This window comes from Vigna umbellata, chromosome 1 (assembly GCF_029865625.1).
Source record: "Vigna umbellata cultivar VRB3 chromosome 1, Vumbellata_1.0, whole genome shotgun sequence".
NCBI lineage: Eukaryota > Viridiplantae > Streptophyta > Magnoliopsida > Fabales > Fabaceae > Vigna > Vigna umbellata.
The window spans coordinates 40078984-40093662 of NC_142165.1; the positions used below are offsets into that span (position 1 = coordinate 40078984).

Here is a 14679-nt window from a genome sequence, read left to right on the forward strand (position 1 = left end):
CAATCTCTTACTCGAACAGTAGTTATTAGTATTTCTAGTTGAAAACATAACTTTTTTAGGATAATCAAGTTTTTTTAAACTTATTATATTTTTATCAGATTTATTTATTTATTTTAAGTTTATTCAATTTCATAGTTATAAAAAATGAAAGATAAAATGCGACAAATGTTATTGAAATTAAAACTCAACAATAATATTTTTGAAGTAACGAAGATGATCCTTAATTATCATACTTTTTTAATAACTTGGACTATAGTTTTTTATGTTTTCTTATTAATGAAATATTTAATTTTCACAATTTTTATATAACAAATCATGAAGTCCAACAAGCATACTAAACATTATAATAATATTGTTATTGTAATATTTGTATGTATTTTTACATATAATAATAATAATAATATCAACACAAAATTTATATATGTCAAATATCATTTTTCTTTTACCTGACCAAATAAATTATTTTATTCAGTTAGGAAGACTGAACTCAAATAATTTCAATATCTTTTCAGCATTGTAATAATTGAATATCTTATTCTCACCTTATTTTTTCTGTTCCCTTATCTGTTTACAATAAAATTAAATGAAGAGAAAAACAACAACAATTATATATGTAATGTATCCCTCACCTTTTCTCTTAAATAAAAATCTAACTTTTCTGTAGTTTGGCGCACGTGCATTACAGCCGTTGGATTTCACACCGAGAGACATATCCTGACGTGGTGCTAATCCTAACTCTTTATCTTTACCGTCACAAGTATCTTCAATGAGACTCTTTATAAAAGTTATTAAAAAATAAAAATATATTATTTTAATGAATGCTTTTGGTATATAAATTACCTAAAATTTTGAAAAATCATTCATATCAATATTTTGTATAATATTTTTATTTATAAGTAAAAAAATTCAATAAACACCAGCAGAAGTTATGCTTCTCTCTCTTGTTTCTTTCTCCTCCACCTCACATGCTTCCACTCTCTCAAAAGGAGCAAACTTTCATTTCGTTTGCTTTTCCCGCACTCGCTAGGACATTTCCCAAATTTCAACTCTTCTTTCATTTCAATTTCCCTTCTTTTCAGTTTTTCTTGTGTGGGTTTCCTTTGAAATTCAGTCTAAGCAGTGCTCCTTTTATGCTACTGCTGGACACATTCAACTCTCATGGCTCTGCTGCTGCTGTTCTTCATGCTGTCACTCTCAATTTCTGCATCTGGGTCTGGGGGTAAGTTATGCATCTGTGTTTATTTTTTTAGTTTCCATTTAGTTGTTGTTGATTAATTTATCTATGTTGTTCACGCCCCCAAAGTATATTAATGCCTAAGTTTCATTTTCTTCTTCTGTTGGACTTTGGTTTTTGTTTTTCCCTTCATTATTTATATCAGCTTCATCCTAACATAACCAGTTCTTCCTGCCATTGAAAGTGGCATTGGTTAATTCCTTATTGTTTAAGATTTGATCAATGTTTTCTTGTTTCTCTATTGGATTGCATTTACATTACTGTTTTGAAATTTGAAGAGTGGAGAGAGAGGGGGGATTTGTAAATGGTAAGTGTCACTTTCATTTTTATTTTTAGTTATTGTTGTTCAAAGTAAAAGGTTTTATGCCAGAAAATCTTTTACTTTGTACAGAGCTTGCGATCTGTCCTTTCCCGTCTTTGGTGGGAGCAATGTTGTTGCGTCCCAGCTCATCACACACTGTTACTCTGTTGCATTTGGCAGTTAACTGCATTTTGCAAAAAAAATGTACTAAAATACCCTTATTTTAGAAAACCAGATATGAATGTTGAAATAGGTTTATTCACATTTGTCTAATTGTAGTTTTGAAACTGCCCAGAAAATTAAACAGAGGTCCACAAGAGTAAATGGGACAATCTGCCACCTACCATTTATAAATAAATGCATTATCATGAAACGTGCGTTCTGGTCCTAGAATAGTCAATTAAGGTTACACAGAAGAATACAAGTAATCTTCATGAATACTCCAGTCTTTATATGGTTTTCTGTGTGCAAGTAACGTACTGTTAATACTTTCACTTCTGGAATTTAATAAGCATGGTAGTTAGAAAGTGATCTTGGTGATGTGGCGCGACCCCTTCAGTTCCCATTGACTGAGTTGCCAAATAAATTTTCAACATTTTATTTCGTAGTTTGCTAAAAAAGTGAATTTCTCTCTTGTGTATGTTGGCGGCTAGAAGAACTAGGTGCTGGTGATGTGAATGCGTAACCTACTAACCAGCATCATATGAGTGTGTTAAACATCCTTTTTAGCTAATGCACGTCTCTTAGGTCCTACCTCACTGATAAGAACAAGAAACACATGGAGTGACGGGTAAAAAAGCTTACTTCAACTGTTGTCATGGCTTATGTACCCACGATCAAATATGACCAATGCAATTGATTTGTCAACGGCCAATTCTAATTTGATTGCATATAAGGATATTATTAGGTAGCTACATGAACAATTTGGTCATCTACAGACCCTTGTCAGACTTATTATTATAGTATCGCTGACAGGGAACCTAAATGCTTGATTATGACAGAACTACCTGCAATTATGATGTACGTAAGACTGATTCCAACTAAGTTATGTTCTTGAAATTAGGATCTGTAGAAGTCAGGGTTATAAACTTATCTCACTTTTAGTCGTGGATATAATGTCTCACGTCTTTTAGTTGTGATATACCAGCTTATTTCCGAAAAACTGGAACAAGTTATAGTTCTTGAATGTTATTGCTTCCTATTTCACTTGTGAAGCTGAGCACAGCCGCTAATTGCTATAAGCAGGCTAAATCTTTTCACAGGACAGGTGGTGTATATATTATAAACAGTAAAGTTATAGAGCCGACTTGTCAGATAAGTGAATCATTCTCCATTCTCTTTTCTTGAACCATGTATGTCTCAAGAAGTACATACATTTCTTTGGCTGTCACGTTGCATATTTAATTTTAATTTTGGTGACTCTTGTTAACCCTACCGACCTGCTGGGGTTGTCACTGATTACAACATGAAACGTGCTCAATGAGTTCTATGAGATTTTTATAGAGAAATCCAGGATCTAGAAAGGGTAAGCACGTGTCAGTAAATCATAACTTTTACTTCTGCATCTAATGTTCCAGTGTTCCTCTTATTTCATTTCTGAAGGTTTGTTGTTGATTGTTAATATATTTTTTTCTGAAAATGCAGGCATTTTTTATTTACTTGATGTATATTATATTTAGATCGAGGATTTATACCTCATTGCTCTTGTAATTTATTCCATATCTGACTAAGTTGTACATCCTTTTTCGTGTTTGGATTTACCATACAACTTTACTTTTTTTTTTCTCTTTCCTACCTCTTTATCTGTTGGTGATGGTTGCTGACATTTTTTATTCAGTTTATGATCAATATCACATGGTGACTTCGAGTAAACTCGTGTTAAAATGAAAGTCCTTCATCCATACGCTCCTTTTTTTTTTTTGACAGATGCATTTATTGGTGTCAACATTGGTGTAGATATAACTGACGTGCCAGGTCCAACAGAGATTGTTGCTCTTCTGAAGGCTCAAGGTATCCAACATGTGAGACTCTATGATGCTGACCGAGACTTACTTCGTGCACTTGCCAAGACAGGAATCCGTGTAACTGTTTCTGTTCCCAATGACCAGTTACTTGGCATTGGTCAGTCCAACGCGACTGCAGCAAACTGGGTTAATCGAAATGTCATAGCTCATATCCCTGCTACTAACATCACTGCCATATGTGTTGGATCTGAGGTTCTAACTACTCTCCCAAATGCAGCCCCTATTCTAGTCTCTGCCATAAATTTCATTCATTCTGCTCTTGTTGCGGCTAATCTAGATCAGCAAATTAAAGTCTCTAGTCCGCACTCTTCTTCTATCATCCTTGATTCTTTCCCTCCTTCCCAGGCATTTTTCAACCGTACATGGAATTCAGTCATGGTTCCCATGCTTAAATTTTTGCAATCAACAGGTTCATATCTTATGCTCAACGTGTATCCATATTATGATTACCAGCAGGCCAATGATGCAATCCCACTAGATTATGCTTTATTCCGCCCCCTACCTCCAAATAAGGAAGCTGTTGATTCCAACACTCTGCTGCATTATACTAATGTTTTTGATGCAGTTGTTGATGCTGCTTATTTTGCAATGTCCGATTTGAACTTCACCGATATCCCTATTGTGGTGACTGAGTCAGGATGGCCCTCCAAAGGTGATTCATCTGAACCTGATGCAACTGTTGATAATGCCAACACTTACAACAGTAACTTGATCAGACACGTCCTTAACAATACGGGGACTCCTAAACATCCTGGAATTGCAGTTAGCACCTATATTTATGAGCTTTATAATGAAGACTTAAGATCCGGTCCATTCTCAGAAAAGAACTGGGGGCTATTTTATGCCAATGGAGAACCGGTGTATACCTTACACTTGACTGGTGCCGGTACTATTTTTGCAAATGATACAACAAACCAAACCTTTTGTGTCGCAAAGAGTAATGCTGACTCTAAGATGTTACAGGCAGCACTTGATTGGGCTTGTGGACCGGGAAAGGTGGATTGTTCCCCTTTGCTGCAGGGTCAAACATGTTATCAACCGGATAATGTAGTTTCACATTCTACGTATGCTTTCAATGCATACTATCAGAAGATGGATAAATCGCCGGGTAGTTGTGATTTCAAAGGCGTTGCATCTATCACTACCACAGACCCAAGTATGGAAATACATACTCCTAAGTAAATATATGAGTTGGATACAAATGTGTGTGCATTCACTAGAACACCATATCTGTAGGCAATAATTAAACATGCATGTTTGTATCCAGGCTTGCACCTCAACACAATAACCAGGTTTGATAGAATTACATATTAGATGAATTAGGAATTGTTATACATCAAAGAAGGTGTGCATAATCAATTTTCTGTTTAAAGTTGCTCAGCATTATAATTCAACTGATATTTGCATTACAATTTTTACAGGTCACGGTTCTTGTATATTTCCTGGAAGGTATGATTCTAGAGCTTCTGTTACTGTGTTTCGTTGCCATTCCTTTCCTGAATATAGGCGCTGTCTTATTAATGTATATTCCCAATCCCTTCTCTTTCAACTCTCAAAGAGCTGTTAAATAACTTCTTTTTCTTTGGTTGCATATTTATGGTGAAATAAAGTCATGGGAGAAAGGGAACCCGGATAAATGGAACATCACTGGCCCCATCTAATTCCACAAGTTCGGGATACTTGCTACAATATCACTCCACCGGTGGATTTTTCACAAGCTCGTTGGGTCTGGTTGTTCTACTTTTATGTGCATTTATGTAGAGAACTGAATATATAAATTAATGGAGGCATTCTCTTCAACTTTTTTATGCAAGATTGCATCGCAACATACCTTATTTAGAGTTCCTTCTAAAAATTATTTGAGTTGTCCAGTTGATCAACATGTATATCAGCAATTGTAATGAGTTGTCCATTGAATTTTGTACAAACAGACAGTAATTATTTGATATCGTTGCTGTACGCATTGTTTCTTTTTGAATAACAATTTTATTCTTTGAATTTGAATTATTTTGTCTATGGAATCATTTGGAATACTTTGGCATGATGATCTTGACACTGTACAGAGCTGATGAATCGGACTCTTTTGTGACGACTTGAATGAATTTAGGGAAAGGCTACCACAACAGACAACATCGAAAATAATATCAGTCATCAGCCATAAGCGTGGCAGAAGTTACGGGAACTTATCCCAAGTTGTACTTCATTATAGAACATCAGTATAGGTATATCCGTGAGAGTTTTCATCACAAACTTTACAGATCAATGAAGAGTCTGAAGAAGTGCACCACCAATTTGAGTGTTGCTTACAGTATGGTTTGTTACAGAAACTGCATTTTGGAAGCTGTAACCAACATTCAAGGCAGAATATGTCTTCACAAGCTCCCTCTTCCACTTCTCCGGATTCGATGCATCCACCGCAGTTTTCACACCTTGGAATGCAAAATTTGCAACCCCTACACGGGGATAGTGGCCATTCCTTCCTCGTGCAAGGCTCTCTGGGGCAATCATAAACCATCCTCACCTCAGAGCACCTGGGGCATATATCCAAATCAATGAGCCGTTGGCTCTCTTCATGCTTAAATACCGAAAGGGTACCTCGTTCATGATAGTAGACAGGCTGCTGCTTTTGCTGCTCCTCTGTTGGTTGATTCTTTCTCAGGTTCATGATAAGCATGTCAAGATGATCCTTCTGTACGTTGTAAATGCCATTTATACTTAAGGTCTTCAAGCAATTGCTTTTTTGGCATAGTGTTTTCACGGCTCTGAGAACTCCTTCAGGGGTTATACCTGTGCACCCTGGTATACGCAGCTGCACCAAAATGAAACCATAAATGAGACAACACTTAAATCTTAGTATGTTTGCGAAGCCTTCTAATTTTTCAAATCTGATTTCTTCTCTTATATGCATTCAGTTTCAAGCTCATTTGAAGATCTAAATATGGTTTTCAAGATGTACACGCCACCATTTTGTCAAATAACTTTTCATTTCTCCAATAATTTTGTAGAAAATCCCCACAACAACCAGTTTAACACATAATTCCATCATTTCTTAGCATTGTCCTACTTGATACACAAGTAAACCTGACCTCACAGATTCATTCAGATAAGTAAACCTTCTAATTTATCAAAGCCTGATTTTTTCTCCTATATGCATTCAGTTTCTAGCTTATCTGAAGATCCAGACATGGTTTTCAAGATGTACAAGCCGCCCTTTTGTCAAGTAACTTTTCATTTTTCAATCAATTTTATAGAAAACCCCTACAACCAGTTTTACACAGAATTCCATACATTTATCAACATTGTCCTACTTGATAAACAGGAAAATCTGACCTCAAAGATTCATTCAGATAATACAGAAACCAAGATTTTGCATAGTTAAAGCACAACAATGAACTAGGAAAAGATGGTGAGTGAAAAATGTGTGGGTTTAGTTATTGGTACCTTGTTTATGAGAGGGTTTTGTTCCACGACCCTCAGGAGCCCGTCATCGGTAACACGCGTGCAGCTGATGAGAGTGAGAGTTTTGAGGCTACCATTGGCCTTAGAGGCGACTTTAAATAGAATCTCATCGTTGAGTCGCCAATTAAGAGGCCATTCAACAGTAACATTCAACCATGGTAATATGTCATTGTTGACTGCATCTCTCAGTGATGTGCAAACCTGAGACATGAGCACAACCTCGTACACAGGAAGATATGTCAAGACCAGAAACAAACCCTCGTGAGGAGGCTTTGCTTCAGGTTGTTCCTGTTCAACAGTTAAACTGACCGCCTTGGAGGATTCTGCCATGTTTGGTTCACTCACCGAAGGAAAATAAACTTGCGTGTATTTAAGGGATTTTAATATCAGTGATGGAATTGGCAAGAAAACAAGATGAGATATCAACATGACACGTTAGCTAGATGTGGTTAAAGGTATCCCAGCCACAAATCACAAATGTTCAGTACCCCTTTATCCTACTGTTCCTACCGGACCAAATAAGTATATTAACAAAATTACAATTTAATAAGATTCTTTAAATATCATGATTTATTAATATTTGTAATTATAAATATGAAATTATGGTATCATTAAAAATTATCAATATTTATGCTTAAAATAGCATAAAATCATGGATAATACAAGGAAGTTTCATGAGGGAAAGAAAAGAAAAATTCAAAATCTTCCTTTTTAACACTACCCAGACTCGATTTTGACAAAAAAAATTTCACCTTAATTAGATACAGATAATATTTAATTTTTAAATTAAATGTAAGATTGAAATATATATATATATATATATATATATATATATATATATATATATATATATATATATATATATATTTCATACTCTTTTCATACTTATCTTAATATTAACACCTATTAATTTCATCTTTATTTCCGTCTCCATTTTAAATTATTAAATATATTTAGTTTATAATTTAAAATTTAAAATTAACTTTTCTTTAGTATTTAATATAAATTGACAGGACACATTTGATAGCCTTTATTTATTTGTTATTTAATATTTATATAATTATATTTTTCATATTTGACATTGAAATAAAATAAATGTGTACTATTCGATATTAACTATCTGATAATATCATTATTTTTATTTTTATAGAAAAAGTATTTAATTAATATTTAAAATAGTAAAAAAAAAATATGGGTACATTTATCCTATAAGAACGAGACAAATTTTATACCTATATGTTAAATATAAAAATAAAGATAACGATGAAAGAGTATCCTAAGTCCTTGTTACAGTAAACATCTAAACATCTATGTAATGATCTTGGCTGAAGATAATGTCAGAAAAATGATGTATTAACAAAGATCTGCTGTGTTATTGAAAAGTCTCAGATAGATAATAGATTCGTATATAATGAACAAATGTTAATTGTTAAGTGCGAAATCGAGAGTGAAATTGTGTAAAGTTGTCTATTTCTGAGCTGAAGAAAGAGTATCCTTTCACTTGTCAGAACAAATTCCACACTCGAATGCAAACTGAAGTGCATCAAATACTTCACAGAATACAAATGTGTTTAAATTTTACAATTTGCAGTTTCACTCAGCTGGTTTAAAGTACTAAATTATTTGATGTTTCCAAGGAGTTTTGCAAATCGAAGTTATGAATGGTCTAATGGTTCAACTGCTGTCTTGAAGAGAAGGATATAAACTTTGTCAATGGAAAAATACAAGAAACCACCAACAGAGTGAGTAACATAGGAGCCAAAACTAGTCCCCACTATGCAGTGCCATGCTGGACCATACGAAGAATCAAATTCCTGCAAAACAATAAAGTTTTTGTCTGACCCATTCAAGCAAGGAACAAACAAAGTTCACAAACAGGGAATGAAATGAGCAGTGAGATTTAAATTCAATACACTATGCTTGTGTCCTATTCATTCTTCTAATCTTCCACTTATGCATTTTCTTATTATCAGTATGAGTCTTGTTAACCATACATCTACTACCGTATTGTTCTTCACATTTCACTACAACAAGATAATTTAATCTTAATTGGACCACAGAGTTACCATGGTGAGCCTCATAAGGCAACTCCCGAGGGTGTTCAATATCCTTTCTTCATCTGTATACTCAAAGTAAAACCAGCTTAACGTGTCATTTTCAATCTTTTCTGATACAAGCTATGTTTGTATACTGCAGGATAGCTACAGAGCCTGAGTACCACGCAAAATCAAACCTTCCTTCACCAAACAAATCGCCACAACCCCCGCAAGAAAGATAAAATAGCAGATCAATTTCAAACAAGCTTAGTTCCATTTTGAAACTAGCAAACAACTTGCCATTCTATAGAGGATGTTCATTCAATCGACAAAAATACCAATACCCCAAATCAAAACCAACTGATATAACTCGTGATTTTAAAACAAATTAACAAAAAGGACATTGATCAAGAAGATCAAACAACCAACATAAAGTACTACTAAATTGAGGAATAAGAATAAACATAGGAGAGCTGAGATAACGGTTTGTCACATCAATGCACTTTTCCCATTTCAAAAGCTTCCAAATTAGCCATTGAGATTTCACACCAGGTATGTGGAAAAAGATCAGAATCCAGAAACAGATCTTGTAAAGAAAACAAAAATAGAAATAAACAGAAACAGTAACTAAAAGAAAGGAAACCTTCTTAAGTGCGAGGGCAAGGCGTTTGCTATCAAGCTTCTTTGGTGGCATAGTATCGAGAAGATCACGTGCACAACGAAAGGCAGAATTCTGAAGAGGGAGAGGCATGTCACAAGCTCTGACACGAACGTTATTGTGCTGTAGGTGATCATGCTGCTCTTGTTGCTCAATGGCTTTCTTCTTCTGTATCAAGCCTTTAAGGAACCTGCTTCTTCTTTCTAGCTCCTCCTCTGCACCCCCCGCCATTTTCTTCCCAACTCACACACACATCAAACCCTTTTCTTCCCTTGCACTCTTGCTTTCTCAGATAAAGCAGGACCAAATACCCTTTGCCCCCTGGAGGGGCCCCTAAGAGAGTAAAGGAACAAAGAGAAAGTAAGAGGGAATAAGTATGGCGAGATTAAGACACAAACAAAAATTTTGTATTGTGTAGTGCGACTCTCTTTGTGGGGTTTGGTATTGGTTTTTGAGTTGCGGTGGTTCTTTTAATGCATGCATTTGTTGTTGTATGCGTCTACTCCAGGTCGTTGCTTCAGGGTAGAGATACTTCGCAAATTTCAAGTTTACCAATACTTTGATATGCTCAAAACATCAAATCTTAAACCACATTGTAGGAGGAACTATCATGTGGACGAGCACCCCTTCGTACTACTGTTTACCGTTGGATTTATCGAGGAGTTTCACCGGAAACACAAAAACATCAATAAAATATCAACATAACTATGTAAGGGATTTACACCACTCTTTACTCAAAACTTTAAAATAATAAATTAATATATCACTCGTATTTATATAATGTTCTACTTTTTCATTCAACGTAGTTAGAATTTAACTTATATTCTTAACACATACATGAATGATGTTTACACTGATGAAATTTGGTATTATATTATATTTGGGAGGAATAGTTTACATTTATGTTGCCCAGACAGCTATGAGGTGTGGTTTTCCTTTTATACTTTATTGGAAGTTGTTATCTTAATTTGTTCTACTTATAGTATATACATTTGCTTTACTTTTTTTTATCAGAAATTTTTGAAGTAAAAGACATAATGGAATCAGGAATGATACTGGTTGCCTCTGCTTTATACAGTCATGCAAAATCAATCATTTTTACTTTTGCTTTTTTCTTTCATTTTTTCCCCTTTACTAACAATAAATATTTTCACTTTTCCTCTGCTTAGCATGGACAAAACCTGCTAAAAGGGCACATGTCCACCACTCTTGTCTGAAGTGGATTTTTGGTCAAAGTAGAAGTTTCCAGGTGGCTATGAACAGTATCTACTTCATTTTTTTTTTCTACTAAAAAAATCAATAGATGACTCCGTTTCTCGCAACTGGTGTGTGATTCCTCAGGCTCGAGGAAGTTAATTATGAAATGGGTAGGCTAAATCTATAGGAAATTATGTGAAACTTTAACTTAGTTAAGAGTGTGGTAATAAATTACATAGTAGAAGGATTAATTTATGTTAAATCTTTCTTAACACGTGTTTACTTATTAGAAGTATTTTATCGATCACTCATAATTTCCATTTATTTTTTCTTTAATTTTCCAAAACTAATCTTGTACGCTTAAATGTATTAATAATAGACCATATATGGAATCAAAATAATGTTACAAGAAGTTGAGAAATTACATATAAAGGTCAAAACGTGATTTAGTCAATAAAATTAATTACGAAACATAATCAATGTAGAGAAAATAAGGAAACATGTTAGAAAATTAATTATTTTGAGTGTAATGCATTGGGTTGATCTTTTCAACCTTTTGGGCTAGTCTAATGTTGTTACAAAATATATAAGAAAAACCAACATATATATATATATAATATTTATCTTCTATGATTTGAAATATGGCCATGTCAAATCAACGGTTTTAGCGATGAACCAATCAATCCCAACATGGACTCCTTCAACATGTGTTGTCGTCTCATCTTGGTGCGTGTATCCAACCAGAACCTAGTACACAGTTAAAAGGCAGAACTGCATTCGTTGATGAACGATGTTTTGGTGAATAAAAAACCCAGAGAATGTCAATGTTATGTTTTGGTCATCTCTTGTGGACGGACCAGGAAAGAGAAACTAAAAGGAAAAATTAACATTGGAAAGAACGAAAAGACAGGCATAGTTGTGTTTTCTTTCTAACATTTCGCAAGGAGCCAAAAGACAGACATTACATTATCATAATCTATCTCTTTCAAACCATTAACATTGGAATTGCCTTGACAAACTCACACTATTGCATCAAGTAAACAATTATTAAAAAAAATTCTAAACCTATCTAAAGAAGAAAAGTATGACAAGTTCTTTATAACATTAATAATATATAAGAATAATTTAAATAACATATAACTTTTTACAATATCCTGTATGCACTTTTTGCATTTTATAAACATCTCTTTGTGAACAAACCATCATAAAGTATTCATTTCATTGTATGTTCCTTTGTGAAAAATCCCTTAAATGTTGCGGTAGTCAAGACTGTTCATGATCCTCAACATATATGTAAAAGTTTCAAGTAAAATGTCAAATCTATAATACAAGAAGACAAATAAAACTTAAGTGTTTGTTCATTGCATCATTGTATGTGTTTAGTATCATCGAAACAAAAACGATAAAATTTACTAGATAAAGTAATAAAACTACTACTAATTTATTTTTTCCTTTATCACTTATAAATTTTTTACATTTAAGATCCTATTTCATGGAGACAAAACCCATTTTTTACGGGGGGACTTGTATATTTTTATTAAATACGTTTAAGCAGAAAAAATATCCTGTGGGTCAAATTGCCCCATACCCACATCCACTGTATTCTGATTTATTGTTTTCATTTTATAATAATTATATTTACATACTCATTTTCTCTTTATATTTTCATTCTACTCACTGCTAGATATATAATGTCTAGTAACACTAAAATCAAATGTTACTAACATTTTATCACATGTTACGTATATCTAGTAGTAACTTTCTTCTAATCTTTCTCTTCTTTTATTATTTCTTTCTCTATTACTATATCGCCGAAGATGGAGTTTATATTTATCAAGCTTCTTATTTTTGTGAATAACTTCAATTAAAAAAAAAGATTAATTTTCACTGGAACATAAAAACACTGTATTGGCGCGGACAATTAAATTGTGTAATATATATATTGCTGGATGATCACTGTTTAACTTTGAAAAATCTTACCTATAATTTTTCGACATTAAAAATCACACTTTATATAAATGAAGATAAAGGCTTCACATAACTGGGAAAGTCTTCAGAAATTGTAATACCATATCCATGAAAGACATGTAACATACAGCAGCAACAACAACAGAAATATAACAACTGATAATAATACATTCTTAATCATAAGTGATCTTGATAAGATCTGACGCAGGTATCGTGGCCAGGCATGTGGAACTGATATCCATGCATAGTGCTTATGGTTATTTCTCACGAGTCATAGGTTCAACTGCTGGAGCAGTTGGAACCTTGACCACACCAAGGTTCCCTCGTTCAAGATTTCCCTCCCACCCTGATCGTCATTTTCAAACGAAATAATAAATCAGTTCATCATCTTCATATATTTTGAAATAAAATCTATGCATATTAAATTATTCACAGGCACTATAGGATAATAGCAAATAGTATAAAGTGATGAATTTGGTCGGTACCAATGGTCATGTCAAATCCACGGTTTTCCAGTTCACGGTATTCTTGGCACAAGGCACAGGTTTCACAGCAGCAATGAACCAAGCAATCCCAGCATGGACTCTCCTTCAACATGTATTGTTTCCTCATCTTGCTGCGGTAGAAGCATGAGTATATGCAGGCACAACCAAGCAAACAAGAAACCAGTGTATACAATGCTCCACTGGCACCACATGCTGCATATATATACAAAATCAAACCATTCATTACTTAGTATCTCTTTCAACGCAACCAAACCAAGCTTTCCCTTTCATATCACCATCACATATATAGTTTTTTTTTCTCAGAAATAAATAGTTTCTTACACGTTGATCCCTTGTCAACAATCTCTGCAATTTGACCAAACGTGATGCATGGGCACCAGAACGTTATGCAACCTTAAACAAAACAGAGATGAACAATATGTAAGAAAGGGTCAACATCAAAGAAATCAGTATAAATGTATCAAAAAGGAGCTTACAGTTTTTGAAGTTGGAGAAGCAATCAAAGAGGCCCGTGGACCATTCCCCCTCGGCCAGGGGTTTCGGGTTGTAAGCCGCCGGAAAACCAGTGGCAGCGGGCTGATTGTAGGGTGGTTGTGCACCTTGTGAGGTTGGTAGAGACATAACTGTTACAAAAAACGGACAAAGCTTAGAAGGGGTCGGAATATGATAATGGTGAGAGGCAGCGCCACCCCCAACAATTTATAGTAGAACTGAGGAACAATGTTCAATATTTTTTTGTCCACTAATCATTTTCATTTCACCCATAGATATAACCTAAACGAGGTTTTGTCTTTTTAAACTAAATATTTCTGCATGCGAAATTGCGCTTCTACGCAAATTCTGAATAAAATATTATACACTTAAAATACAAAAAAGAGAAAATAAAAAAACCCGACGAGGCAACGAAAAACAAAACGACTGCATCGTTTTTTTTATATTAATAAAATAAATAATATTGCTTAATTATTAAATTCTTGTTCTGTATCTAAACCCTAATTATTAAACAGATACAAAATAATAAAATCTAAAGTCATTTAACAAATTCGGCCTCGACGAATATTTTTAGTTTAAGGAAAAATATAGAATGGAATTAATATTTCAAATACCATCCAATTTTCGAATAAATTCGTGTGTTAAAATTATACCCAGGTACTTATGTTGTTATTTTTTTTAAGAACAAAATTTTACGGCAATAAAATAAAATTGACCATACAACTAATTATGTACCGAAAGAACATAAGAGTCCTCCCTAAGTGGGATTGGATTGAGACTCATTCAACAAATATTCAACTTTAT

At 33.9% G+C, this 14679-nt stretch overlaps 4 protein-coding genes across 5 annotated transcripts; 1 reads left to right on the forward strand and 3 right to left on the reverse strand.

Annotated features, from left to right (window-relative positions):
- Positions 1-921: 921 nt before the first annotated feature.
- Positions 922-5563, forward strand: LOC124828726 (O-Glycosyl hydrolases family 17 protein). 2 transcript variants are annotated; one of them, XM_088103022.1, is made up of 4 exons: positions 922-1219; positions 3462-4715; positions 4981-5081; positions 5170-5563. In XM_088103022.1, the coding sequence occupies exons 1-4, from the start codon at positions 1159-1161 to the stop codon at positions 5218-5220; spliced, it is 1467 nt and encodes a 488-aa protein (XP_087959148.1). In that variant the 5' UTR covers positions 922-1158; the 3' UTR covers positions 5221-5563. The 2 variants fall into 2 exon arrangements, with proteins under 2 accessions (XP_087959148.1, XP_047158049.2); XM_047302093.2 differs by having other exon boundaries at positions 926-1219; positions 4981-5008.
- A 169-nt stretch (positions 5564-5732) lies between these two features.
- On the reverse strand, positions 5733-7391 carry MEE11 (RNI-like superfamily protein). Its single transcript, XM_047302094.2, has 2 exons — positions 7001-7391; positions 5733-6368 (listed from the first exon to the last, which is right to left on the reverse strand). Exons 1-2 carry the CDS (start codon positions 7346-7348, stop codon positions 5763-5765), a joined length of 954 nt encoding a protein of 317 aa, XP_047158050.2. The 5' UTR covers positions 7349-7391; the 3' UTR covers positions 5733-5762.
- Positions 7392-8409: 1018 nt separating this feature from the next.
- Positions 8410-10279, reverse strand: LOC124828732 (uncharacterized). The gene is made up of 2 exons (XM_047302102.2): positions 9698-10279; positions 8410-8832 (listed from the first exon to the last, which is right to left on the reverse strand). Exons 1-2 carry the CDS (start codon positions 9941-9943, stop codon positions 8674-8676), a joined length of 405 nt encoding a protein of 134 aa, XP_047158058.2. The 5' UTR covers positions 9944-10279; the 3' UTR covers positions 8410-8673.
- Positions 10280-12961: 2682 nt separating this feature from the next.
- Positions 12962-14115, reverse strand: LOC124828730 (protein PLANT CADMIUM RESISTANCE 2-like). The gene is made up of 4 exons (XM_047302099.2): positions 13860-14115; positions 13705-13776; positions 13363-13575; positions 12962-13223 (listed from the first exon to the last, which is right to left on the reverse strand). Exons 1-4 carry the CDS (start codon positions 14002-14004, stop codon positions 13135-13137), a joined length of 519 nt encoding a protein of 172 aa, XP_047158055.1. The 5' UTR covers positions 14005-14115; the 3' UTR covers positions 12962-13134.
- Between the last annotated feature and the right edge of the window lie 564 nt (positions 14116-14679).

Bases quoted from the DNA above. Each gene is read 5' to 3' on its own strand.
- LOC124828726 (XM_047302093.2), top strand. From the start codon at position 1,159: ATGGCTCTGCTGCTGCTGTTCTTCATGCTGTCACTCTCAATTTCTGCA. The intron at 1,220-3,461 runs GTAAGTTATGCA...TTTTTTTGACAG, and splicing joins TTCTGCATCTGGGTCTGGGG to ATGCATTTATTGGTGTCAAC. The intron at 4,716-4,980 runs GTATGGAAATAC...CAATTTTTACAG, and splicing joins TATCACTACCACAGACCCAA to GTCACGGTTCTTGTATATTT.
- MEE11 (XM_047302094.2), bottom strand. From the start codon at position 7,348: ATGGCAGAATCCTCCAAGGCGGTCAGTTTAACTGTTGAACAGGAACAA. The intron at 6,369-7,000 runs GTACCAATAACT...ATTTTGGTGCAG, and splicing joins AAAACCCTCTCATAAACAAG to CTGCGTATACCAGGGTGCAC.
- LOC124828732 (XM_047302102.2), bottom strand. From the start codon at position 9,943: ATGGCGGGGGGTGCAGAGGAGGAGCTAGAAAGAAGAAGCAGGTTCCTT. The intron at 8,833-9,697 runs GTTTCCTTTCTT...ATTGTTTTGCAG, and splicing joins TTGCCCTCGCACTTAAGAAG to GAATTTGATTCTTCGTATGG.
- LOC124828730 (XM_047302099.2), bottom strand. From the start codon at position 14,004: ATGTCTCTACCAACCTCACAAGGTGCACAACCACCCTACAATCAGCCC. The intron at 13,777-13,859 runs GTAAGCTCCTTT...GTTTTGTTTAAG, and splicing joins CTTCTCCAACTTCAAAAACT to GTTGCATAACGTTCTGGTGC. The intron at 13,224-13,362 runs GTACCGACCAAA...AATGACGATCAG, and splicing joins TGGATTTGACATGACCATTG to GGTGGGAGGGAAATCTTGAA.